At 36.1% G+C, this 25,482-nt stretch overlaps 1 protein-coding gene and 7 non-coding genes across 8 annotated transcripts; 2 read left to right on the top strand and 6 right to left on the bottom strand.

Annotated features, from left to right (window-relative positions):
• Window positions 1–3,798: 3,798 nt before the first annotated feature.
• LOC113314487 lies at window positions 3,799–3,918 on the bottom strand. The gene has a single exon (XR_003342429.1). It is a non-coding gene; the product is annotated as a U5 spliceosomal RNA (small nuclear RNA).
• Window positions 3,919–6,114: 2,196 nt separating this feature from the next.
• Window positions 6,115–6,714, bottom strand: LOC113311541. The gene has a single exon (XM_026560368.1). It carries the CDS (start codon window positions 6,712–6,714, stop codon window positions 6,115–6,117), a length of 600 nt encoding a protein of 199 aa, XP_026416153.1.
• A 1,992-nt stretch (window positions 6,715–8,706) lies between these two features.
• On the bottom strand, window positions 8,707–8,904 carry LOC113314718. The gene has a single exon (XR_003342596.1). It is a non-coding gene; the product is annotated as a U2 spliceosomal RNA (small nuclear RNA).
• Window positions 8,905–10,977: 2,073 nt separating this feature from the next.
• Window positions 10,978–11,080, top strand: LOC113314504. The gene has a single exon (XR_003342444.1). It is a non-coding gene; the product is annotated as a U6 spliceosomal RNA (small nuclear RNA).
• Window positions 11,081–12,111: 1,031 nt separating this feature from the next.
• LOC113314501 lies at window positions 12,112–12,231 on the bottom strand. Its single transcript, XR_003342441.1, has one exon. It is a non-coding gene; the product is annotated as a U5 spliceosomal RNA (small nuclear RNA).
• A 9,039-nt stretch (window positions 12,232–21,270) lies between these two features.
• Window positions 21,271–21,432, bottom strand: LOC113314699. The gene has a single exon (XR_003342577.1). It is a non-coding gene; the product is annotated as a U1 spliceosomal RNA (small nuclear RNA).
• Window positions 21,433–22,747: 1,315 nt separating this feature from the next.
• On the top strand, window positions 22,748–22,850 carry LOC113314506. The gene has a single exon (XR_003342446.1). It is a non-coding gene; the product is annotated as a U6 spliceosomal RNA (small nuclear RNA).
• Window positions 22,851–24,071: 1,221 nt separating this feature from the next.
• On the bottom strand, window positions 24,072–24,191 carry LOC113314498. The gene has a single exon (XR_003342438.1). It is a non-coding gene; the product is annotated as a U5 spliceosomal RNA (small nuclear RNA).
• Between the last annotated feature and the right edge of the window lie 1,291 nt (window positions 24,192–25,482).

Genomic DNA, 25,482 nt, shown 5'->3' with positions numbered 1-25,482 from the left:
TTTCGAACAATACCAACTTGCACACAGATGAAGAATACCGTCAGATTACAAAGAATTTTCATAAAGAATTTCAATTCCAATTTACAAAATTTATATAAAAGCAAAATGTAATCTTGGACAAGATTCTGATCTTCCCATCTGGTACTACAAGAGCTACCATTTGTAGCAGTTACAAGGTTAGCATTATATGGCAAAAAAGAACCTTGTCAATTTGAAGTTCATGTCAATGCCTGAGAGAAGGGCCAAAGTCTCTGCTTGGCTCACTGTTGTAGCTGGGCTGATCCAACACCTTGCTGCATAGAGTCGTTTGTTTGCTGTTATATATGATTTCCCAAAGGCCTGCAATATCAGAATTTTTAGGGATAAAAGCATCCAAAAGACTACAACACAAGCAAAATATTTATCGAAGTCTACAGAAGTAACAGACCTGAGAATGGTTATGCATGAATATTTTCAATTTTGCGGGAGAGAGCATGGCCAGAGTCTCAACCACTGCCTCTGTTCTTGAAGATTAAAAATGAAAGAAGCCGTAATAAATTGACTACACGTATAATTGACAGTGGAACTTCCATCAATTGTTGGTCAAGGATCAGTGAGGATAACCTGTGCCTTGAGGGATTCTGATCTGCTATATGCTTTGAATTTGTTTATTTGTAAACAGTTCTTGTAGTGCTTGATCATCCCTGAGTTAGTAGAACTATCTATAAGGTGTAATCTTGGAGAGAATAATCTGAAGGTCTGGTGAGCAAGTCCACCAAACATAATGTTGCCCGACAATATCAAGGCCTTGCTTTGATTTCAGCAGGACGTACTTGATTTAAAATGGGTCTAGTTTATTTGGAGCAGAATAATTAGCTTAATATTCCGCACCAGTTAAATGCATGTAAATCAAGGTAAAAGTTCTAGGTCCGATTCCAACAGGTCAGGTCCAAACAATCAGATGCTATATGGTTCCAAAAGTTTGTTTTCCATTATTCCATGTAGTTGGGAAAACCGCTTTTCTTTAATATGCAACAATATCATTAAAACTAAATTACAAAGAGGCTCAAATCGGTTGAAAAGTACCCGATATGATTACAAAATATCAATATAAGAAGCGTACCAAAAATGATGCAAGCGCTGTTGGCTGTAAGAGGTTCAACCTTCCTTCATCTGGAACACACGTAGCCGATAATTCATTCATAGACCATTTTTCCTTTTGTGCGTTGTAAGAGATTTTGAATTGCACAAATTGAGATGGTAGGGAAATGAGTACTAAATGAAGAAGACAATCTTCTGAAAGTTCCATTTCCAAAGCCCCAAGTTGAGAAGAAATATCTCCCATCTCCATAATGTGTTCACGTACACCGGAAGTCCCATTGTACCTTATTGATGACAATTTTTGCATTAAGGTGCCTGCTAGGACCTTGTCAGAAGTAGCAAATTGTTCTTCAATAGCTTGAAGATAGTCCCTCACGTTGTCATGTTCAGGAATTGAACATCTGATACTCTTATTAATGTGAGACTTGATAAGCATCAAACTTAGACAATTGGACCTCTCCCACCGTTCATATGTTGCTTTCTCAGCCTGAGTACCAGTTGCGATAGCAATTGGTGGTTCTTCCTCACGGATTGCTAAATCAAGATCCATGCATCCTAAATACAAGAGAATTTTCTCCTTCCATTCCTTATAATTGTCACTATTCAATATTGGGATACGAGAAGATGAATCATTCAGAAAAGCAGATTGCTAGCTACAAATAATACTAAATATGCTCACAATTAATTAATAAAACAAACAAAGTCTAGAAATTCAACCAATGTTTACTAATCTAGTTTAAAAACTTTAAGTTATTGTAACCCTCCTGTGGGTAAAAGTTACAACAACACAATATATCATACATACAAATGACATGTATATATATATATATGACGCCGTATGATATGACTAATAAATTTAAAATATCAAATTTAAAACATCTTTCACTTGTGGTTATTAAGAAATTTTCAATCTAATATTTCATTTAAAAATCATATCCCAAATAACACCCGAAGACTTCCCTGTGGGTCATGGTCTATATCATTTATGGTTATTTGCATTAATTTAAAGCTTTAAATCTACAAGGTGTTGTGGCTGATCTTATAAATTGAACTGATTAACTCAAAATATTTTACAATAATTAAAAGGCAATTAATCCTTAATCAAACAACCTAAAATATCTCCGGCACTACATGGGAACTGTCGTTTGTTATGCATATCATTATATACGATTACTACACAATTCCAATAATTTGAAACAGGCTGAATGGAGCATTAGTGAGAAATTCTAGGATATGCTGGACAAACAAGAGATAATTCTGAAAACAATAATTCCTAAATATACTTATGAGATATAGAGTACCCTATCATATCTCATCTGATACGTGCTATCTCATGAGTCATCATACATGCACTGCACACGCACAATCTTAAATATGCACCATCTTCAATCCTTAAATATATGCACGGGATCCTTATATATATGCATGAGATAATTAAGAAAACAACATATGCCGATTGCGCATTTATTGGTTCGTGAAGTCATCTTGATCCTTAATTAATTCAAGGACAGTTTCAAAACGCATTTAAATACGGAGTATGTGGCAAAATCTTTATTGCCTAAAGATAAATAGGCAGACAATTAAGGAAACAGATAAGATGATTGATACCTTGTAAATATCCACGAAATATTCATGCAATCAGAATATATTCTTCATTAAAAACTTAACCATGCAAATATCGTAATTAAGGAAACCATTACATTACTCCAACAATTCAAATTAAACAGAATCTTAACTAGGTACGCTCAGCAAGATGTGGACCCTATTAATAGTTAAAATCATCGGAAACATGTATACATCCAAATCAAACGGCTTTCCCATGATTACCGTGATTATAAAATATGATTTGGTTATAATTTTGATTTACCAAATTTACTGTCATATAAATATGATCCTAGATCATGATTGGTACTATCAAATCGAACAAGGACCAGAGCAGCCTGTGCTCTGATGCCAAATGTTAGAAAATTCTTTATGCGGAAATAAGATAGAATCACATACCTCCAGTCATTGTCGATTTGATCGGAATAGATAAGAACCAATAATGAAAACCAAAAAGCCAATCCTTTTGCAAGTGATGTACGAATGCCAGAAAGAAGTATGAAAGAAGTATTGAAATAATTATTACTTTTCTTTTTCCTGCAAGTCTCGTTATTCTTTTTTACTAACAAGGAGATAAAGATACAACATTCTGCTTAAGATTTTTACTTTTACTAACAGGGAGATGTAAGTCAGCACTTGGACTGAGAGTAATTGGTACAGGCTCCAGTTCAATACTTTGCCAAGACATAACAATTTGTTTACAATCCAATTTACAAAACTTAGATAAAAGAAAAACGTAATTTTGAACAAGATTCTGATCATCCCATCTGGTACTACAAGAGTTATTATTTATAGCAGTTACAAGGTTAGCATTATCTGACACAAAAAGAACCCTGTCAATTTGAAGTTCATGACACCAGTCAATGGCTGAAAAAAGGGTTGAAGTCTACTTGGCTCACTGTTGTAGTTGTACTAATCCAACATCTTGTTGCATAGAATCGTTTGTTTGGTGTTGCATAAAGTCTAGAATAATATTACAATTTTTGGGGAGAATTCAACCACTGTCTCAGTTCTGGAATATTAAAAATGAAACAGTGAAATTCCAGCTGAGTACTCTATGGACCAAGGTTGGGGAGGTGGATTCGAAACTAAACATTTGGATTTGAGAATTGTTGGGTTCCTCTAAAAAAGAGAAACCCTCCAAAAATAGGCGTATGCCGCTTATATATGGCAAGCACACGGTATTCTTTAGTAAAAGGCGAAAGAATAGTTCGCTTTGTGCTTACCACACGACTGCGTAAATTTTTAGCAAGCGTGAAGAAGTTGTTATATACAAATCATTTTGAGTAGAGTTTTTACTTTGTAACCTATGTGGGACTAGTCGCTTTTCATTGCAGATCTCATATGGGACTTGAGTCCAAGTTATCTTGTGGCCCTAACTAGATCCATCCCCTGAAAAAGTTTTACACAGTTGGTCTTAGCTAGATCCAACTGAAATTTTATAACTAGTGTAGAGAGTTTAAATGCATCCACATGATTAAAAATTTGCCACTTACTTACATTTAGGGATGTGAAAACAATGTACTAAAACGCATTGTTAGTTTTTTACTATGCGTTTGATTTGTTTCTCCATTGTTATTCTTTCTTTAAAACAGTGTGTGTGATTCGTAACAAAGTCAGCAATGAAACTCAGGTTCCATGATTTTGCTTATGTATTGTGATTTCAAAGTATCTGGTCATTTACTTTTTTTTTTCAAGATCCCCGTACAACTGAGGATATAATCCTTTTGTCAATGGATCTACAAGCATAAATTATGTGTTAATGTGCTCCTCAGTCACGTGATTTAACTTGACACATTTTCTGACAAAAGCTACTTGATATCGATATGCTAATTCTTACTCCCACTTTTCTTGATGTTGGAGTAGAAAACCTGCAGCTAAATTATCACAGTACAACGTTACCGGCTTAAAAATAGAATCCAAAGTTCTTAGCCCTGTGATAAAAAAAAAATTGTAACCATATAGCTACAACTCTATCCTCATAGTTGACATTAAAGTTAACACTTGTTTGCACTATTAACATCTTATGAAAATGCAACTTCATCATCTCCGATGTCACAGTCACATTTTTGAAAATACACTTTATAGTATGAGGACATTGCAAATTTCCTTGATATTGAAGATCTTCTAAAGAGACAGTTCTTGAATCACCACTTCTTCTTGTATGACATTTCGTGGAATGTCATTCGAAGCGGTAATTCTAAAGAATGTGCATATGTAGTTACTGGATCACACACTTCTTCAATGACTATTCTTTGAAGACTCCCACTGATGTTGCCATCCTCTATAAATCTTGCATTTCTAGCCTCAACAATTTTTCTCTATGTATCTTTCATAATATTCACCTCCTCTACTTGATCTTACACTATTTATTGCTTCATCATTTTGTTTCTCTACTTCGGCTTTAAATGATTTAAAAAACACTTAATGCTTCACTTTTATCATTAAGAAGATAGAGATACAAAATCTTATATGATCATCAATAGAGGTGATGAACCATTTTTGACCATTCAAACATGGAGGTGTAAACGGTTCACATATATCGGTATGAATGATTCCCGAAATGTTGGAACTTCTCCTAGCAATTTTCTTTATCTTGTTAGTCTGTTTTCCATTTATACAGTCTACACAAGTACCGAAGTCAGAGAAATCAAGAGTTTGCAAAATACTCTCTTTCACTAACCTCTTTAACCTTGCAATGGAGATATGTCCCAATCTTCTATGCCATAACAAAGATGACGTACTCTTTATTCACAATACTATGATTTATGCCAATACTTTTAGTCGTGGTGCAAAGGTTATGGTTAAAAATAAGAATCTAAATTAAGCTTGTATAAACCATTCTCAACGTTTTGCAAAATCAACAACATCCGAGTCTTTTAACAAACTTACAAATTATTAAATTAAATTTAAAACCAAGAAAACACAAGTCTTGAGATACAAATAAGGTTTCTAGAAAACAAAGTAATGTAAAAGGTTATTTTTCAAATCCAAACGAAAAACAAAGTCAAGGATAAGTATATAGGCTCCAATAGCTCCAACAACTTTTACAGTAGAAGGCATCTTGTTTCCAGAATAGATACAAAATTCACTGTTTGTCGGTTTCCTTTGGCCGAGGAAGCCCTGCATAGTATTGGCAATGTGAATTGTAAAACCAGAATCAATCCTCCGAGTATTGTGATAATCAATCATATTGGATTCAAAACATACTAATGAAATGATGAGATTACCTTTATTTTCAAACCATGCTTTATACTTGAGGCAATCTTTCTTCACGTGGCCTTTCTTTTTGCAGAAGAAACACTTAATGGGTTTCTTTAAGTTGGTCTTGTTCACCGCCAAGTTATTGTTCTTCTCTTTCTGGGAAGAACTTTCCCTTTTCTCCCCTTGTCCTTTTCCCTGAGAAACTAGATGGGCACTCTCTAGATTCTCCTACTTCAACCTTCCTTCCTCTTGAACACACGTAGTCAATAATTCATTCATAGACCATTTTTCCTTTTGTGCGTTGTAAGAGATTTTGAATTGCACAAATTGAGATGGTAGGGAAATGATTACTAAATGAACAAGAAAATATTCTGAAATTTCCACTTCTAAAGCCCCAAGTTGAGAAGAAATATCTCCCATCTCCATAATGTGTTCACGTACACCGGAAGTCCCATTGTACCTCATTGATGACAATTTTTGCATTAAGGTGCCTGCTAGGACCTTGTCAGAAGTAGCAAATTGTTCTTCAATAGCTTGAAGATAGTCCCTCACGTTGTCATGTTCAGGAATTAAACCACTGATACTCTTATTAATGTGAGACTTGATAAGCATCAAACTTAGACAATTGGATCTCTCCCACCGTTCATATGTTGCTTTCTCAGCCTGAGTGACGGTTGCGATAGCAATTGGTGGTTCTTCCTCATGGATTGCTAAATCAAGATCCATGCATCCTAAATACAAGAGAATTTTCTCCTTCCATTCCTTATAATTGTCACTATTCAATATTGGGATACGAGAAGATGAATCATTCAGAAAAGCAGATTGCATAGCTACAAATAATACTAAATATGCTCACAATTAATTAATAAAACAAACAAAGTCTAGAAATTCAACCAATGTTTACTAATCTAGTTTAAAAACTTTAAGTTATTATAACCCTCCTGTGGGTAAAAGTTACAACAACACAATATATCATACATACAAATGACATGTATATATACATATGATGCCGTATGATATGACTAATAAATTTAAAATATCAAATTTAAAACATCTTTCACTTGTGGTTATTAAGAAATTTTCAATCTAATATTTCATTTAAAAATCATATCCCAAATAACACCCGAAGACTTCCCTGTGGGTCATGGTCTATATCATTTAGTTATTTGCATTAATTTAAAGCTTTAAATCTACAAGGTGTTGTGGCTGATCTTATAAATTGAACTGATTAACTCAAAATATTTTACAATAATTAAAAGGCAATTAATCCTTAATCAAACAACCTAAAATATCTCCGGCACTACATGGGAACTGTCGTTTGTTATGCATATCATTATATACGATTACTACACAATTCCAATAATTTGAAACAGGCTGAATGGAGCATTAGTGAGAAATTCTAGGATATGCTGGACAAACAAGAGATAATTTTGAAAACAATAATTCCTAAATATACGTATGAGATATAGAGTACCCTATCATATCTTATCTGTTACGTGCTATCTCATGAGTCATCATACATGCACTGCACACGCACAATCTTAAATATGCACCATCTTCAATCCTTAAATATATGCACGGGATCCTTATATATATATGCATGAGATAATTAAGAAAACAACATATGCCGATTGCCCATTCATTGGTTCGTGAAGTCATCTTGATCCTTAATTAATTCAAGGACAGTTTCAAAACGCATTTAAATACGGAGTATGTGGCAAAATCTTTATTGCCTAAAGATAAATAGGCAGACAATTAAGGAAACAGATAAGATGATTGATACCTTGTAAATATCCACGAAATATTCATGCAATCAGAATATATTCTTCATTAAAAACTTAACCATGCAAATATCGTAATTAAGGAAACCATTACATTATTCCAACAATTCAAATTAAACAGAATCTTAACTAGGTACGCTCAGCAAGATGTGGACCCTATTAATAGTTAAAATCATCGGAGACATGTATACATCCAAATCAAACGGCTTTCCCATGATTACCGTGATTATAAAATATGATTTGGTTATAATTTTGATTTACCAAATTTACTGTCATATAAATATGATCCTAGATCATGATTGGTACTATCAAATCGAACAAGGACCAGAGCAGCCTGTGCTCTGATACCAAATGTTAGAAAATTCTTTATGCGGAAATAAGATAGAATCACATACCTCCAGTCATTGTCGATTTGATCGGAATAGATAATAACCAATAATGAAAACCAAAAAGCCAATCCTTTTTCAAGTGATGTAAGTATGAAAGAAGTATTGAAATAATTATTACAAGATCTTCTGCTCTCTTACTGTTCCCTATATCTCTGTGTTTGATGGTTACAGAATTATTGAGATTGTTTTTCAGTGAGAGTAGGGACCCTTTCATATCTCATTAAGTGACTCTTCCACCAAGAGTGAACAGGCATGAGAACTAATTCCAAAAGACATATTCTTCCAATACAAAGGGACACAATCTAAATGGAAGAGACACATCGGTTACACAAAACCGTTCCTTATTACAGTTTTCTAACAAATTTATCTTTTATCATTTGAATGAACTAGAGCTTTTTTTCTTTCTGCTTTCTTGGTTTCTCAGTTCCCTCCAGTTTGTTGTCTTTGTGCTAAATTGTAACGCTAAGTGCATCTTTCACAAAGGTGGAATGAATTATTCATACATACAACACAGTAATTGAGATGCTAACTAGTCATGATATGAGAACACAAGACTCTAACGCTGAGCAAAAGCTGGAATTCATACTACATACTTTAGACAAGACAAGTTTGAGATATCATTATGAACTGAATTCTTATCTTAGATTTGGTGGGGGTGCGCCAGGCCATTGCAGTAGTGCAACGCAAAGGCGACGCGTGAGGACCCCAGCAGCAAGGTACTGTGGTAGGAACTCCCCCATGAGAAAAATTAATTTAATATCGTGTGAGCCGATGGCTCACATATCAGATATTAAACTGATAAGAACAGATACTACACTTGATCTTAGCCAAAAGGCCGAGAAAGGTATGCCTCTTCAATTCTCGCAATTCAGCTTTTATAACTCACAGTATTCACAATTTCTTATACCTTTACCAGTGTGGGACAAAAGCTCAAATATCCTGTCCGATCTCCGCTACATATCTGTGACTCCATTGAAAGTAATTTCCTCCTTAGTTTACCAAACAAAGAATACTGTCTCTGACCCTATGGTAATTTGGTTTTGGATTCAACCCATTATTTCTGATTGCCAGCATGATCCCAGTAAACTCTAGTTTGGGTTGCTAATTGTTATGATCCTCCACTTACCACTCTATCCACTATATTTTTCGATTACGATGGAAAGCTTGTACTTCAAACTAAAACAAGAAAGAAAGAGTATGACGAAAACGCTTGGGGTCATGGCACTGCATTCTTGCTTCTCTAACTAAGCAAAGAAGTTTGATTTATGCTCAAAGACTTGCAACCTAAGGAAAGCTGTTACAGTAGGAAGCCTCATTTAAAAGGTCGTTATTCCAATGCTTCATGGATGCAAAATATGGGAGATACCAAGACAGTTCCGTTTCGAACAATACCAACTTGCACACAGATGAAGAATACTGTCAGGTTACGGCGTGTGCAAATTTTGGAGGAAGGATTTGCTTCATGACTGAATTTTCATAGAGAATTTTTACAATGAACTGAAAACGCATTATACTTCATTCCGTTGAGGCAGTGACCCACATGAATGAAATCTTCCCAAAAATAAAAACATTCATACATAAGAGGACTGTTTTAAGAGCTGCAACTATTTTGATGCAATATCTGAATCCCAATTCGAGCCTACAAGATCCTTCCTACTCTCTGGTTATATGCATTCTTGTATTCTTTCCAAGTTCTAATACTTTATTTCTTCATTTTTCTCTAAGTGCTGCGCACTTATGTTTGGGCTGTCAATTTTTTATATGGAAGCTGCCAATTTCAACCATTAAAACCCATTCAACTGTATACACAAGCCGAACGGCCCCACACCCTATTTCTATAGGGGGTTGAGACTCTATTACACACACAGCATAACAAAAAACCGGAGTACAAAATGCTTAGATTTCATACTTGAAAGTGCAGACAAGTTGGGGTTTGAGACTTATCAGCATAATGACTAGACTAAATTGCCTCAAATGTTTTTTGTTAGTTTTGGTAGGGGTGCGCCAGGCCTTTTCAGTAGTGCAATGCAGAGGCGACGGGTAAGAACCCCAGCAGCAAGCAACTGTGATGGGAAATCCCCCATGGAAAAAAATTAAATTAATATCCTGTCAAACAGAACCGAGTTTCTAGTCTTCCGGATGTTCTATTTAGCTCCCAGCTTAAGAGTTTCACCTACATCCTTCATGATTAACCATTGATGATTCAAGTCGGTGATAGCAAGCTGAAGTTCATTTCAGTTCTAAGGGATAAATTGGAGCCAAACATCACAGCTTGAGTAACTTTGAAACGTATGAAATGGCTGACTGGGAAACATCCCTAGTTTATTTTTATGGTTGGACACATGTTTCACCTAAATTATTGACAGAGGAACCCAAACACAGTGTACCACCTTATGCAGTGTGTTTGTCTTTTCCTTGAACACCAAAACAAATGTTTGTTCAAGTTTGCTAATGAGCAATGGCACCTCTAAAGAGATTAATATGGATTCATCCTCCAATAGGATTGATCAAGACGTTGGGTAAGAGGTTTCGAACTTTCGAACACCAATGGATATATGACTGGCTTTGATTGAAAAAACATGGTATATAGTTCCTACACTATGTCGAAACAAAGAAAGAAAAAAGTGGTGTACCAAATTTTAAGTGATGGCAAGAAGAAATATCACCATGCATAGAAGTACAAATCTATGCCCATGAATGTTGAGGTTTAGGCAAGAATGTTGGAAAGATTGTTTCCTATAAAGTTGTCACTAGAGAGAATCGAACACTTAACTGCCTAAGAGAAGGAATTCAGAAACTGCAACTAGCGCGTTTTCATTTTTCACTATCTGTAAAGGATGGGCATTGGTTCGTTTAGTCCCACAGCGTTCATATTACACACCAGAGACCGATTTAAATTGTCTGAGCTTCCCAGTTAGCTCGTCCCTTCGGGGACATCCGATAAAATTGGAACGATACAGAGAAGATTAGCATGGCCCCTGCGCAAGGATGACACGCACAAATCGAGAAATGGTCCAAATTTTTTTTGTTTTCTTTTTCCTGCAAGTCTCGTTATTCTTTTTTACTAACAGGGAGATACAGATACAACATTCTGCTTAAGATTTTTACTTTTCTTTTTCCTGCAAGTCTCGTTATTCTTTTTTACTAACAAGGAGATAAAGATACAACATTCTGCTTAAGATTTTTACTTTTACTAACAGAGAGATGTAAGTCAGCACTTGGACTGAGAGTAATTGGTACAGGCTTAAGATTTTTACTTTTCTTTTTCCTGCAAGTCTCGTTATTCTTTTTTACTAACAAGGAGATACAGATACAACATTCTGCTTAAGAGTTTTACTTTTACTAACAGGGAGATGTAAGTCAGCACTTGGACTGAGAGTAATTGGTACAAGCTCCAGTTCAATACTTTGCCAAGACATAACAATTTGTTTACAATCCGATTTACAAAACTTAGATAAAAGCAAAACGTAATTTTGAACAAGATTCTGATCTTCCCATCTGGTATTACAAGAGTTATCATTTATAGCAGTTACAAGGTTAGCATTATCTGACACAAAAAGAACCCTGTCAATTTGAAGTTCATGACACCAGTCGATGGCTGAAAGAAGGGTCGAAGATCATTTATTTGGTGTTGTATATGATTTCCCCAAGGCCTGCAATAGTATGAGATCTAAGTCCTCATCGGCTAAACCACACAAAGCGCATAAAGTCTAGAATAATACTCCCTCCGTTTCTGGAAAAGAGATACTTTCATTTTTTCAATTTGGCCTATTTTTAGGCTAAAATGAAAAAAATGAAAGTATCTATTTTCCAAAAACAGAGGGAGTATTACAATTTTTCCAAAAACAGAGGGAGTATTACAATTTTTGGGGAATATTACAATTTTTGGGGAGGGAGTATTACAATTTTTGGGGAGAATGTATCGCCAAAGTCTCAACCACTGCCTCATTTCGGGAAGATTAAAAATGAAATATTGAAATTCCAGATGAGTACTCTATCCCAAGGTTGGGGAGGTAGATTGGAAACAAAACATTTGGGGATTTGAAAATTGTTGGGTTCCTCTGAAAAAGAGAAAACCTCCAAAAATAGGCGTATGCCGCATATATATGGTAAGCACATGGTATTCTTTAGTAAAAGGCGAAATAGTAGTCCGCTTTGTGCTTACCACACGGCTGCATAAGTCTTTAGCAAGCGTGAAGAACTAACTATATACAGATCATTTTGAGTAGAGTTGTGCTTTGTAACCTATGTGGGACTAGTCGCTCAGCTGAGACTTAAATTCACTACTAGTCGCTTGTATCGTTTGCCCTTTAGCTCTACAAAATTGCACCCTCCAAACTGAGAACTTAATAGGGGTTAGTCCTCGAGTGATTTGTGGGGAGTTGAGTGTAGTTGGGTTTTACCCGTTAGTCGAGAGGGAGTTTTAGGGAGTCTCTCAAAATCCCCGTTAGTCGTGGAGAGTTTAGAAGAGTCACCCATACTCCCTACAAAACACCTGTTAGTCATGGGGGAGTTTGAAAGAAACCCTTGAACTCCCTGTTAGTCGTAAAACTCTAGAATGCTAGGGAGTTGGTTGTTTTGGGGAGTTCTGAAAAGTTGATAGTGTATTTTTACCTCTGCACATATCTCTCAAAAGAGTAGAGATTTGGGAGGGAGTTTGGTCAGAGAAAAAAATAGAAGAAAGAAGAGGAAACACTTCAGCTTTCGGGTATGCTTTTTTTCTCATCATTTTTCTTCTTTGATCTCCATGATTGTTTGTTTTGATTGTTTATAATTTGTTTTATGTACTATTTAGATTGTTTTTCATATCAGTTTTTGATTGCTTTGTGTACTATTTTGATTGTTTTTCATATCAGTTTTTGGTGTTTATAAACAATCAAAACCCTATTCTTCCAGTTTCTGTCAAAAACCCTGAACCCTTCTGGTTACGGATTTTAGGGTCACCAAGTCTGTTGTGTTCCCCTGAGATTGGTTGTAGGGTTTTACCACTAAATGGAGGATTAGCTGATAAGTCGTTAAAACAGGTGGACTATGAGATGATAGCCAAACAGGGTGAACAGAAAGTCTCAAATGGGTCAGATTGTAGTTGTGCAGAGATTTATACTTATCTCCTAACTCACAATGAATTTGGGTTAGTCCTTTTAGCCTAGTCTATAAGACATACTGATAATCAACTCCACAAAAATTTAGAATTTTTGGAGCGACTGAACTATTTTTTTTTTTGAGATTTTACAAAGTTCAGTCACGTTGCTGAATTTTTCTGTAGACACAATTATTGTAGTTGTGCAGTGATTTATGTTTATCTCCTAACTCACAATGAATTTGGGTTGGTCCTTTTTACGGAGTCTATAAGACATGATGATAATCATCTCCACAAAAATTCAGAATTTTTGGAGTGACTGAAGTAATTTTTTGAGATTTTACAAAGTTCAGTCGCGTTGCTGAACTTTTTTATAGACACAATTATCGTCCCTGTTGCCGTGTGGTTTTCTGATCATTTCAGTGCTCCTTTGAGTCCGGAGTATAAATGAAAATTATAGACCATGATATTTTCTTGAATATCCATATTTAATAACTCCAATTTGGGATTTCTTTGTGAAAGACGACATTATTTTGAAATCATTACTCATGACTCAGAAATGTTTTTGCGGAAAACTTTATTGATAGTGTTTCAGTGTGAAGTATTGAACGGTTAGGATGATACCAATTATGAAATCTTTATCATGTAACGGAAAATGTTATAATAAGTTTGATTTAACATATAATTACTTCTGGCACAGGTATTTGAGACTCTATAATTACTACTGGCACAGGTATTTGATCCAGTACCGTGATGAACTTGAATGATAAATATATGCATATATATAGACTTAGTAGACTTAGTAGTATTGGTATATGACTGATTTAATGAAAGAGTATAGCAGATGATATGTGGACTAACGTTCGTGAATAAAGGGAGTTAGAATTGTATGGAGACCGTTAAAATGGAAAAAAAAATATCTCGTTGCACAACAATAACGTACTATTGATAAAGAGATAGGATCTTTTTTCTTTCTTTAGATTAAATATCATTTTTATTTGCAAATGAGGATTTGTTGTTTCTTAAAAGAGAATAAGTTAGGAATGAACTCTCTCAAACTCCCTTAAACTCTCCCAAACTCCCTCTAATAAACTTTCTCAAACTCCCTACACTCCCCCAAATTCCCTCAAAAACACCAACTCTCTCAAACTCCCTACACTCTCTCAAACTCTCTCAAAATCCTCAAGATTCAAATTACACTCAACTCCCCACAAATCACTCGAGGACTAACCCTCTGTAAACTTCAGAGAGGCAATACAACCGAAAACAGAAAAAATTACAATAAAAAATCAAAAAAATCCACGGGGCACCCACCAAGGGTGATGTCTGGTCGCTCGTTATCCTCCGCAAGGGCGAGCTACGGGTTCAACTACAGATCCTGTACGCTTAACTCGGTGCTAGTAATTCTGGCCTTGCGAAATATAAACCAAAAGCAAATGAGTAATCTACACAACGTGGGACTAACCTATTATAACTACAACTAAATACCAAGAAATTTGTAATCCTTATTATTTGTATGTTCAACTTTTCCTCCCGGGAAAGGGATAAATGAAATTTTGGGATCCTAAAATGATTCTCAATTTTTTTTTCTTTTTTGCTCGATCAATAATACATTTTATTAAGCCAAAGACAAATTACAAAAGAACGATTTTTTGGGGATCATGGTTTTATTTTGGGTAAAGACATTAGAAGTAATCCTAGGTCACCTTATATCTAGTTATTTATTGAATACCTAATCTACCCTCTTAATTAATTTTAGGTTATGATTAGTGAATGATTTAGTTAAAAACAATTAGTGAGATTAAATTAAAAGATGGGTTTATTATTAGTTGAGTAGAATTATTGAGAGAGTAGAGTTAGAGAAGATGAAGGAGAAAAACATGGAAAATAAATTCTTTTTCCAATTCACTAAGTTTGAGTATTCAAATGATGAAAAATCATCTGATTCTTCATCTCCATCCTCTCCTAGAATATTTGTTAACCTTCAAAATGATCCGGATTTGAACTGGATTTTGAACAGTTCGGTTACTTTATATGAAGAACAAGTAACCGAACTCATCTAAAGCTGTAGTTTGGTTGCCCCGTGAGATGAACAAGTAACCGAACTCATCTGAAAGTGTAGTTCGGTTACTTGTTCCAAACACGCAGGTTACCGAACTCTCTAATAATTTCTAAGAGTTACATCGTTATGTTCGGTTGGTTCGCAAACTGCGTGCACTTTTGATCTAACCGAATTTTACGTAATATAAGAGTATATAAGTTTACAAAGTTCGGTTCTTTCGCAAACTTGAACCTAACAGCTAACTAACCGAACTCTGAGTTCGGTTTCTGCGATAAAATTGTGAAGTTACCGAACTTAACAAACAAAAAAAATATGAAGTTCCAGCATCTATTGGCTAAGTTCGGTTACTTTGTAGTTTTAAATTTTTTTGACAAACCGAACTCTATTGGCTAAGTTCGGTTATTTTGGAACTCGACATAGTGGCCACAACAACACAGTTCGGTTAGACTGGATTTGTTTGTTTTTTTTCGGTTCTAAGGATGGAGTTCGGTTACTTTATAATTTTAAATTTTTTTGCGAAACAACCGAACAGAGAGTTCGGTGACTTAGTTTTAAATCTAATAGAACCGAATTGTTCTTCGTGTTCTTCATTTTCAAGAAGTTCGGTTAGTAAACTAGGGTTTTTTGGAAAATCGACATAACCGAACATGGCTCTGTAACTCCTATTAAAACCCTATTTTGATGATTTCTATTCGATTGAAGCAATCAAAATCAAATTAAAGCGAAGGGTTTGTTGGAAAATACCTTCAGAGTGGTTCCATGGCAGAATCAGGTTGCGGCTGGCGTCTTTTATACTCGATAAAATTATTATGTAACCGAACTTAATTGTGATTGCATTGATGTTGTTACATTTCTTAAATAGGCGGTGGTGGTGGTGGTAATCGGTGGTTGGTGGTGGTGATAATCGGAGGTGGTGGTGGTGGTAATCGGTGGCGGTGGTGGTGGTGGTGGTAATCGGTGGTTGGTAGTGGTGATAATCGGAAGTGGTGGTGGTGGTAATCGGCAGTGGTGGGCGGTGGTGGTTATATATATATATAGGTGGTTATTAGGTTGGTTTTAAATTAAATTAGGTTAAGGGTAGGTTAGTCATTTCAACGTTTTAGGACACCCCTTATCACTATAGGGAGGGTGGCCTAATAAAATCATGGTCCCCTTAAAAAAAAAACCATGGTCCCTAAAAAATCATTCTTACAAAAATCAACAAAAGGGATTCTTTCCAGTAAAGAAACCCAACCAGAAAACAACCCATTACAAAAGAAAAAAAAAAAAAGAAAAACAACAACAGGCCCATTTAAATTTAGCCCAATAGAATCAATAAGCTCTTAAGTATGTTATTCCTGGGACTTCCAAATCTTTTAAGAAAGATGGTTTCATCAAGTATTGCTGACTCTCTCCTTTATTCAACCCAGCACCCCCTTTTGCCAGTGCATTAGCTGTGAAATTTATTTCCTTATAACAGTGAACAAATATCATCTGTAACGAGGAATTCTTTATTCTTTTCCGTCTGGAGTTTAAGAACCAAGGAATTTTACCTGTTAAGAAAGTTGTTACAGCTGCCTTTGAACCAGATTGGATAATTAAGTCTTGAATCCCATTTTTAGTAGCCCATTCTGTAGCACACATAATTTCCATGAGTTCAGCCATGAAGGTAGTAGCAACCCCTAACCCCCTTACTTCAGCAAAAAGGAAAGATCCTTTATGATTTCTACTGATAAAACCAATACCAGCAGCACCTGGGTTACCCCTTGAAACACCCACACAGCAAACCATTATTTGATTTCTACAAGGTAGTTCAAACTTTAATTCCATTATCTGTAATCTTCTCACTGGTCTATTCTTCAAATCAAAATTTTTGAAAACTTGGAAGTCATAACTACAATCCCACATTTTGCCTGTAATTCTCAGTTCACAGTCTTTTGTGAATTTTTAGGATTTTTCTCTTGAGAGTACCAATATCAGGTCTTATTTATTCAAAAGCAATCTTATTTCTTAGGAACCACAGCTCCATCATTGTTATTGATGCTGACAAAATCCATACTTCATGAACTGCACTGCTTTTTGATCCAGCTAAAGTCATTACATCTTCATAAGAATGGGGATTTAAGAACAAGAACATGCTTCCCAACCACTTCTAGATTATTTGACTGAAATTGCAGTACCATAAAATGTGTTCCAAATTTTCAGAATAATTTGCACACAGATAACACTTTGAAGCAAGACTGTAACCTCTACCCTGCCATTTACCATCAGTTACACAAATTCCTCTTACTATTTTCCAAATATTACTAGTTGTGGAAGGATGTAGAACTGGATGTCATACATTTCTTTTCCATACTTTTTTTATCATGGTGAGTTCTAATGCATTCTACTGCTGACTTTACAATAAATTCACCAGTCATAGTACCAGACCAGATTCTTTTATCTTCTCCTGTTGATAAAATTGGTAATTCTTCAAGCTGAAAGTATTGTAACATTCTCTGGGGTAAAACCCATTTTCCATTCTCTATAAAATTGGTATTCAATATGTTAAAGATAGCTTACTTAAGCATCGATCAGATCATGACCTATTTCAACTCTGATACAACAAACATTTACAAAATGAATCACAGGCTATAACTGAATGTTTTCCTAGCTCCGGAAGCCTGCAAGTTTTTCTTCGTTTTGGTAGGGGTGCTCCAGGCCTTTGCAGTAGTGCAACGTAAAGGCGACGCATAAGAACCCCATTAGCAAGCAACTGTGATGGAGACTCCCCCATACGAAACAAAATAAAAAAAATACTAGGAATTACCCTATTTTCAAACACATCATTCAATGTAATAAGGCAGGGACAATTATGATATTAACAATCCTCATCCTAACAAGAATTTTGTAAATTCATGGATCTAAAGAATTTTCGTGCGCATCTTACTTCACTTCTTGTAAGCTTTTGGTTTCTCCATTTTTTTTACAAAGATTTTTTTATCATTTGAATGAACTAAAGAATATTTGTTGGTTGAACCTTCGTTTCTTCGGAGGATCTTTTCTTGGTTGTTCAGATCGTTTCAATTTGTTTCCTGGTGCAATATTTGAAATGTTAAGTGCAACTTTCAAAAGGTATGATGAATTACCTGTACGTACAAAGTCAACAGAAATCATAATTGAGATGCTAACCAGTCATGACTGAGAGCACAAGACTCCAAATGCTCAGCAAAAACTGAGTTCCAAAAATGCTTAGATTTCATACTTGAAACACACAGCATAAAAAAGAACTAACATATCATACTGGCTAGACTCAACTGCCTCTACTAACCTCTCCAGCATAAGCAGGAATTGAAATTTTTGTTATTGTTAGTTTCGATAGGGGTGCTCCAGGCCTTTGCAGTAGTCCCACTCTTGGTTTAATATGAACTTGGATTGAGAACAACTGGTCACAAGCTCTGATTCTGAATTAAAAAAGGACGCATTCACCTCCTTAGCAACATATTTCCCATACTATCAGCTGATCTATCTATATATATAGTGGAAACTGAGACATACTTGCCATCCGATTTACAAACTTTAGATAAAAACAAAACGTAATTTTTTCTGGTCTTCCGATCCGGTACTACAAGAGTTGCACCATTTATGGTAGGCATTATATGACACAAAAAGAACCATGTCAATTTGAAGTTCATGACACCAGTCAATGGATGAAAGAAGGGCCGAAGTCTCTGCTTGACTCACTGTTAGTAGCTGGACTGATCCAACATCTTGCTGCATAGAATCGTTTGTATGTTGTTATATATGATTTCCCCAAGGCCTGCAATATCAGAATTTTTAGAGATTAAAGCATCCAAAAAACTACAAAACAACCAAAATATTTGTCAAAGTCTAAAGAAGTAACAGACCTGGGAATGGTTATGTATGATTTGTGATTCAGAGCTCCAAAAGTGGACTGGGATGAGTAAATAGATTTAAGCATAGATGTAATGTGTGTTGTAGTTATGGATGGGTTTTGTGCATGGTGATCAAACCGACTTTGCAGCGAGCTTTCCCAGGAAGTAGAAAAAGACTTGGAGAACCAGGATGAGATCCAATTGAAAAACACCATTGCTGCATAAGAGGATTCGAAACACCCGAAGAGCTATTCCAAACCATGCTGCCCTTGTAAAAGGATAATGCGAAAAAATATACTAACTTCCAAGTTCTCAACACCAAACAAAGGACATAAAAGAATGATTTTATAGGGGCGGAATATTATGCAGACATTTTCATAAGAAGATTTTCAATTTTGGGGGAGAATGTTGAGATTATTAGTCCCACATTGTTGGGTAATCTAAGATCCCGTGGTTTATAATTTCTTAGGGCCTCTCCACTCATAGCCAATTGGTTTTGAGTTGGATGCCCGTATTCTAATTTGGTATCAGAGCAGGCTATTTGCGACGAGTCATTCACCGCGCCTTTACTCCGCGTCACCCGATTTAATTGTCCACGTGTTAGACCCAACGAGGTTACACGTGAGGGGGCGTGTTGAGATTATCAGTCCCACATTGTTGGACAATCTAAGATCCTGTGGTTTATAATCTCTTAGGGCCTCTCCACTCATAGCCAATTTGTTTTGAGTTGGATGCATGTATTCTAACTGATAGTTATGGATGGGTCTTATGAGAAAGCATGGCCAAAGTTTCAACCACTGCATCGGTTCTTGAAGACTAAAAATGAAAGAAGCCTTGATTGTTGGTCAAGGATCAGTGAGGAGAATCTATAGTTATGGAATGGACTTATGAGAAAGCATGGCCAAAGTTTCAACCACTGCCTCGGTTCTTGAAGACTAAAAATGAAAGAAGCTTTGATTGTTGGTCAAGGATCAGTGAGAAGAATCTATGCCATGAAGAGGGATTCTGATTTGCTTTGTACTTTGAATTTGTTCACCTGTGAACAATTCTGGTAGTGCTTGATCATTCTTGAGTTAGTAGAACTATCTATAAGATGTGAAAAAGCAACGTGTGGCATAGGTGTTAGTTTTTTACAATGTGTTTGATTTATTTCTCCATTGTTATAATTTCATTAAAACAATATCTGTCACTGAAACTCATAGCTATCATGATTTTTCTTATGTATTTTAATTACAAACTATCTGGTCATTTTGCATTTTTATTATTGTTTCGAAAATTCATAATATTTTGAAAACTTACTTTACATGATCAAGAAGTTTACAACTTGAATAAGGTTCCTGCTTAGCATCTGTTAGATGTTTTAGTTTGAAAGGTGAAATCCAATAGAACTTTGTGATAAGTCGTGCTGTGAACTTCTAACGAAAAAGTCCTCTGCAATCTAAGCTACTTGCAGAGAGGCAGTCGGCACTCCTATTGAAACCCTGCAATCTAAGGTACTCCTTCAGCTGTGAAAAAATGACATCATTAACAGAATTGTCCTATCACTAGCAATTAAGTTTTTCCACCATCTCAGAAATTATATTAAAGTGAGAGAGCTAGAAGTATTCAGGTGCAAGAAGATTTAAATCTCAGAAATCATCGAGTGCAAGTGGACTCTTCCATCTGTCAGTTAATCCTATTGAAACAGTGTTGTTCAAACCCCAAATACCATTGCTAACAACAATTGTAATCCTGATGCAGGAATGCGCACAAATTTTGATGATTGCAATTCTCAGTAAAGTACTTCTGCTCAATAGATACACTATCCATCGTAGTTTCATCTTTGAACTTTGACTACAAGTCTCAGATCAATCCCTAATGTGCTGCTCGGAACTTTTCAAAATGCAAGGTATTTAACTAGATATTGGATTTACAAATTACAAGACTCTCTCCAGAGATCCCAAGGCTGGAATCATATCTAACTTGCTATTGCAAGGTTGGAATCACGCATGTTTAACTTTCTATTGGATTTACAAATTACAAGACTATCTGAACTATTGGATTTAGAGATCCCAAGGCTGGAATCATGCCATGGAAAAATGAGTACACCTGAAAATATAATTCAGTGGCGTGGATTTTCATTTAACCAAACTTCATTTTTGTTTACTTCATTTTTGTTTAATCGGGAGCTTAATAAACCATATGTCAGGAATCCAACAATTTTGGGTTTATAAAATTGGCAGGGGCCGCGCGAACGCGTTCCCCCTCAGGAACAAATTATGACGTAAACTCTCCCTCAGTGGGGAGATCTTAGGCTAGCGCCCTTCCAAAGTGCAACGAAAGTCACTATTCTAGGCCATGATCCTTCATGATCAACCATTGACCCCGTCCAGGTAAGTATGGTTTCCAGTTGCATTTCAAGCTTCTCTTATAGGACCGTTTTCTCTATGTTTTCTCGTATGCAAGAAATGTGGATTACTATTACCTTTCATTTTACGTTATTACTTGTTTTCATGGGTAAAATTGGAAGAAGTTGGGCCTGTAAATCTGTAATCTTCTTGCCAACATTGAGCCATGTATCAAGGAGCACAAAATTAGATGGTTGCTTTTGAATTGGTAACAACATAGGATTTTTTTTGTCGTATAACTGCATTAATGGCTCTAGGTTTTAAACTCGCACAAAATTTTGGTGTTTGAAGGTGGGATATGTAACATTGTCTCCTGAAAATTTGGTCATTTAGCTGGACATTGATCTAATTGGTAATGAGTTCTTAGGCTTAGTCCTATGGGCTAGATATCTAGCTGCTAGATTGGCCATCCACGTCAGCATGGGCAACCTCCTAAGTTCAATGGGATGGTGAATCTAGCTGAGAAACGCTGAATCAAATAGCGTTCAATGCTGAACCAAACTGCGCTCACCAATTAATTTTATTTCTCTCTCTTTTTTCTTCTCTCTCTCCTTCTTTTCCTCCCTCTCCACGCCTCTCTCTCCCTCTTTTTCTTTTCTCTCTCCTTCTTTTACTCTTTCTCTCTCCCTCTTTTCCTTCTCTCTCCATCTTTTCCTCTCTCTCATAGGACGTGCTTCGGTTGGGACCGAAAACAAATGTAATCAAAGTGAATGTGCAATTCCTTGTCAGCGAATATGTTCTCTGCTCACGTCCAAAACGGTGTGTTTCTATATAATGGTAAGAGACATAGAAGAGAGTCTAGTAACAGATTAACTCATATGAGATGAGATTATAATTTTTTTTCTTTTTAGTTGTTCAACTTTTATCTTGTTCATTCAGCCGTAAAAAATAACCGAAGATGGATATGAAAGGTTTGCCTTCCTAATGTTAACTCATTACACGTACACTGAATTGACATGACATGACATGACATGGGACGAGACGAGATCTGCCAGGATTTAAATTGGATAGGCGATCGCGTTATTTTAAGTGATGGCAAGAAGATATATCACCATTGCACAGAAGTACAAATCTATTCCCATGAATGTTGAGGTTTAGGCAAGAATGTTGGAAAGATTGTTTCCTATAAAGTTGTGACTAGAGAGACTCGAACCCTTAACCGCCTAAGAAAAGGAATTCAGAAACTGCGACTAGCGCGTTTTCATTTTTCACTACCTGTACAGGATGGGCATTGGTTGGTTTAGTCCCACCGCGCTCATATTACAAAACAGAGATTGGTTTAAGTAGCGCGAGGTTCACAATTAGCTCGTCCCTTCGGGGATATCTAATAAAATTGGAACGATACAGAGAAGATTAGCATGGCCCCTGCGCAAGGATGACACGCACAAATCGAGAAATGGTCCAAATTGTTTTTGGTTTTTTTTCCTGCAAGTCCTCATGGCTTCTTTGATATTGAGAATGCCTACTATCATGATATTTCAAATGGTCCAATTTTTTTTTGGTTTTTTTTCCTGCAAGTCCTCATGGCTTCTTTGATATTGAGAATGCCTACTATCATGATATTTCAATTGTTTGTCATTCATTTTTGAAAGCTCCATGGGAAGATAGCTTCTGTTAAGAAAGTATCACTAGACAAAACGAGAGATGCAACATTCTTCTTATATTTTTACTAACAGGGAGATGTAAGTCAGCACTTGGACTGAGAGTTGTTACAGGCTCCAGTTCAATACTTTTGCCAAGACATAATAATTTGCTTAGAATCCGATTTACAAAATTTAGATAAAAGCAAAACGTAATTTTGAACAAGATTCTGATCTTCCCATCTGGTACTACAAGAGTTATCATTTATAGCAGTTACAAGGTTAGCATTACCTGACACAAAAGAAACCCTGTCAATTTGGCTCATTGTTGTACTTGGACTAATCCAACATCTTGTTGCATAGAATCGTTTGTTTGGTGTTATATATGATTTCCCCGAGGCCTGCAATATCAGAATTTTTAGGAATAAAAGCATCCAGAAAAGTACAACACAATCGAATATTTATCGAAGTATACGGACTACGGAGGTAACAAAACGCCGAAAATGGTTGAGTATGATTTGTGATTCAGAGCTCTAAGGGTGGACTGGGATGCGCAAATAGAGTTAAGCACAGATTGTAATTATGTGGGTTATATTTATGGATAGGTTTGTGCAAGGTGATCAAACAGAGCACTGCAGTGACCTTTCCGTAGATGCCAGAGGACCACAAAATAAAGGAAATAGTTAACTGGTGAACCAGGAAGATCCAATTTTACCATTGCGGCATGAGAAGATTCGAAACACCTGTAAGGGATATTCCAAACGATGCTTCACTTGCAAAAGGATAATGCAAAATTATGCGATCTAAGTCCTCATAGCTAAACCACACAAAGGGCATAAAGTCTAGAATATACTTAGCCGAGAATGATTTGGAGGGCAGACATTCCCATAAGAAGATTTTCAATTTCTGTGGAGAATGCATCGCCAAAATCTCAACCTCTGGCTCTTTTCTGAAAGATAGAAATGAAACAGAGAAATTCCAGCTGAGTACTCTCTATCCCAAGGTTGGGGAGGTAGATTCGGAACATAACATTTTGATTTGAAAATTGTTGGGTTCCTCTAAAAAAGAGAAACCCTCCAAAAATAGGCGTATGATGCTTATATATGGCAAGCACACGGTATTCTTTAGTAAAAGGCGAAAGAATAGTTCGCTTTGTGCTTACCACACGGCTGCGTAAATCTTTAGCAAGCGTGAAGAACCTGTTATATACAGATCATTTTGAGTAGAGACTGTACTTTGTAACCTATGTGGGACTAGTCGCTTTTCATTGCAAGTCTCAACTGAGGCTTCCATCACCTTAAACATTTTTGTTCCAACAACTGAAATTTTATAGCTAGTGTGGAGAGTTTAAATGCATCAACATGATTAAACATTTGCCACTTACTTGCATTTAGGGATGTGAAAACAATGTACTAAAACACAGTTGTTAGTTTTTTGCTATGTGTTTGATTTGTTTCTCCATTGTTATTGTTTCTTGAAGACATAGTATGTGTGATTAGTAACAATGTTAGCAATGAAACTCGGTTTCCATGATTTTGTTTATGTAAGTATCTGGTCATTTTACATTTTTATGAAATCCAGAATGTTTCATAGACTTGCTTGACATGATCAAGAAGTTCACAACTTGAATAATGTCCCTGCTGAGAATCTGTTATACTGGATTTTCAGTTCGAAAGATGAAATCCAATAAAACTTTTTTATTTTATTTTTTATTTTGAAGCAACTTTGTGATAAGTAGTATTGTGAAGATGAAATCCAATAAAACTTAAATTCTTGGAGATAAATCGTGGCTAAAAATGCCTCCCCTTTTCATGCCATGATCCAACGTTCGTGATTGTCTGCATGTGGAGTTCATAAACTCATTCTTACGTTTACTCGATTCCTCCCTAATTTTCTCCGTTGATTCTTCCGTTACGCAAAGAAGAATCTCCGAAAATGGTATTAACAACAACCCCATTCATAAGTCATAACAACTGCTAATCAATCCGTTTCAGAAACCTTGAATTAAAAATGCGATTATATAAACCTCTCTAGAGCATCAGAGTTTCTTCTTCCGGTCCTTATTAGAGCTGGCAAACAAGCCAAAACCCGCGGGTTTGCCCAGCCCGGCCCGTAAAAAACCCGCACCCGGCTCGGCTGGTGTCTGAACAAGCCGGGTTAGGGTTGGAGAAATGCCGGCTTGTGAGTAAACGGGTTAACCCGTCCCGGCCCGTAAAACCGCGGATACAACCCGTGATCCCGTTAACCCCCCCACACGTGTCCCTCCAAAGTCCAAATACCCCCACTTGTCTCTTCGTCTCTTATTTTCTTTCATTACAGTACCAGTCAAATATTTAATGAAATAAGAAAGGAAAAAGAGACGAGTTTGTTCATAGATTTAAAAAAAAAAAAAGGTGCAACTGTGTAATTTATTTCTCACAAGTTCAGGTATTCTCTATGTGAGCCAAGTCTCAATATCGGCGA

Source organism: Papaver somniferum, chromosome 9 (genome assembly GCF_003573695.1).
Source record: "Papaver somniferum cultivar HN1 chromosome 9, ASM357369v1, whole genome shotgun sequence".
Taxonomy (NCBI): Eukaryota; Viridiplantae; Streptophyta; class Magnoliopsida; order Ranunculales; family Papaveraceae; genus Papaver; species Papaver somniferum.
Note: the sequence above shows the minus strand (reverse complement) of the source record. Positions and strands in the feature narration are given on the sequence as shown.

Bases quoted from the DNA above. Each gene is read 5' to 3' on its own strand.
- LOC113311541 (XM_026560368.1), bottom strand. From the start codon at position 6,714: ATGCAATCTGCTTTTCTGAATGATTCATCTTCTCGTATCCCAATATTG.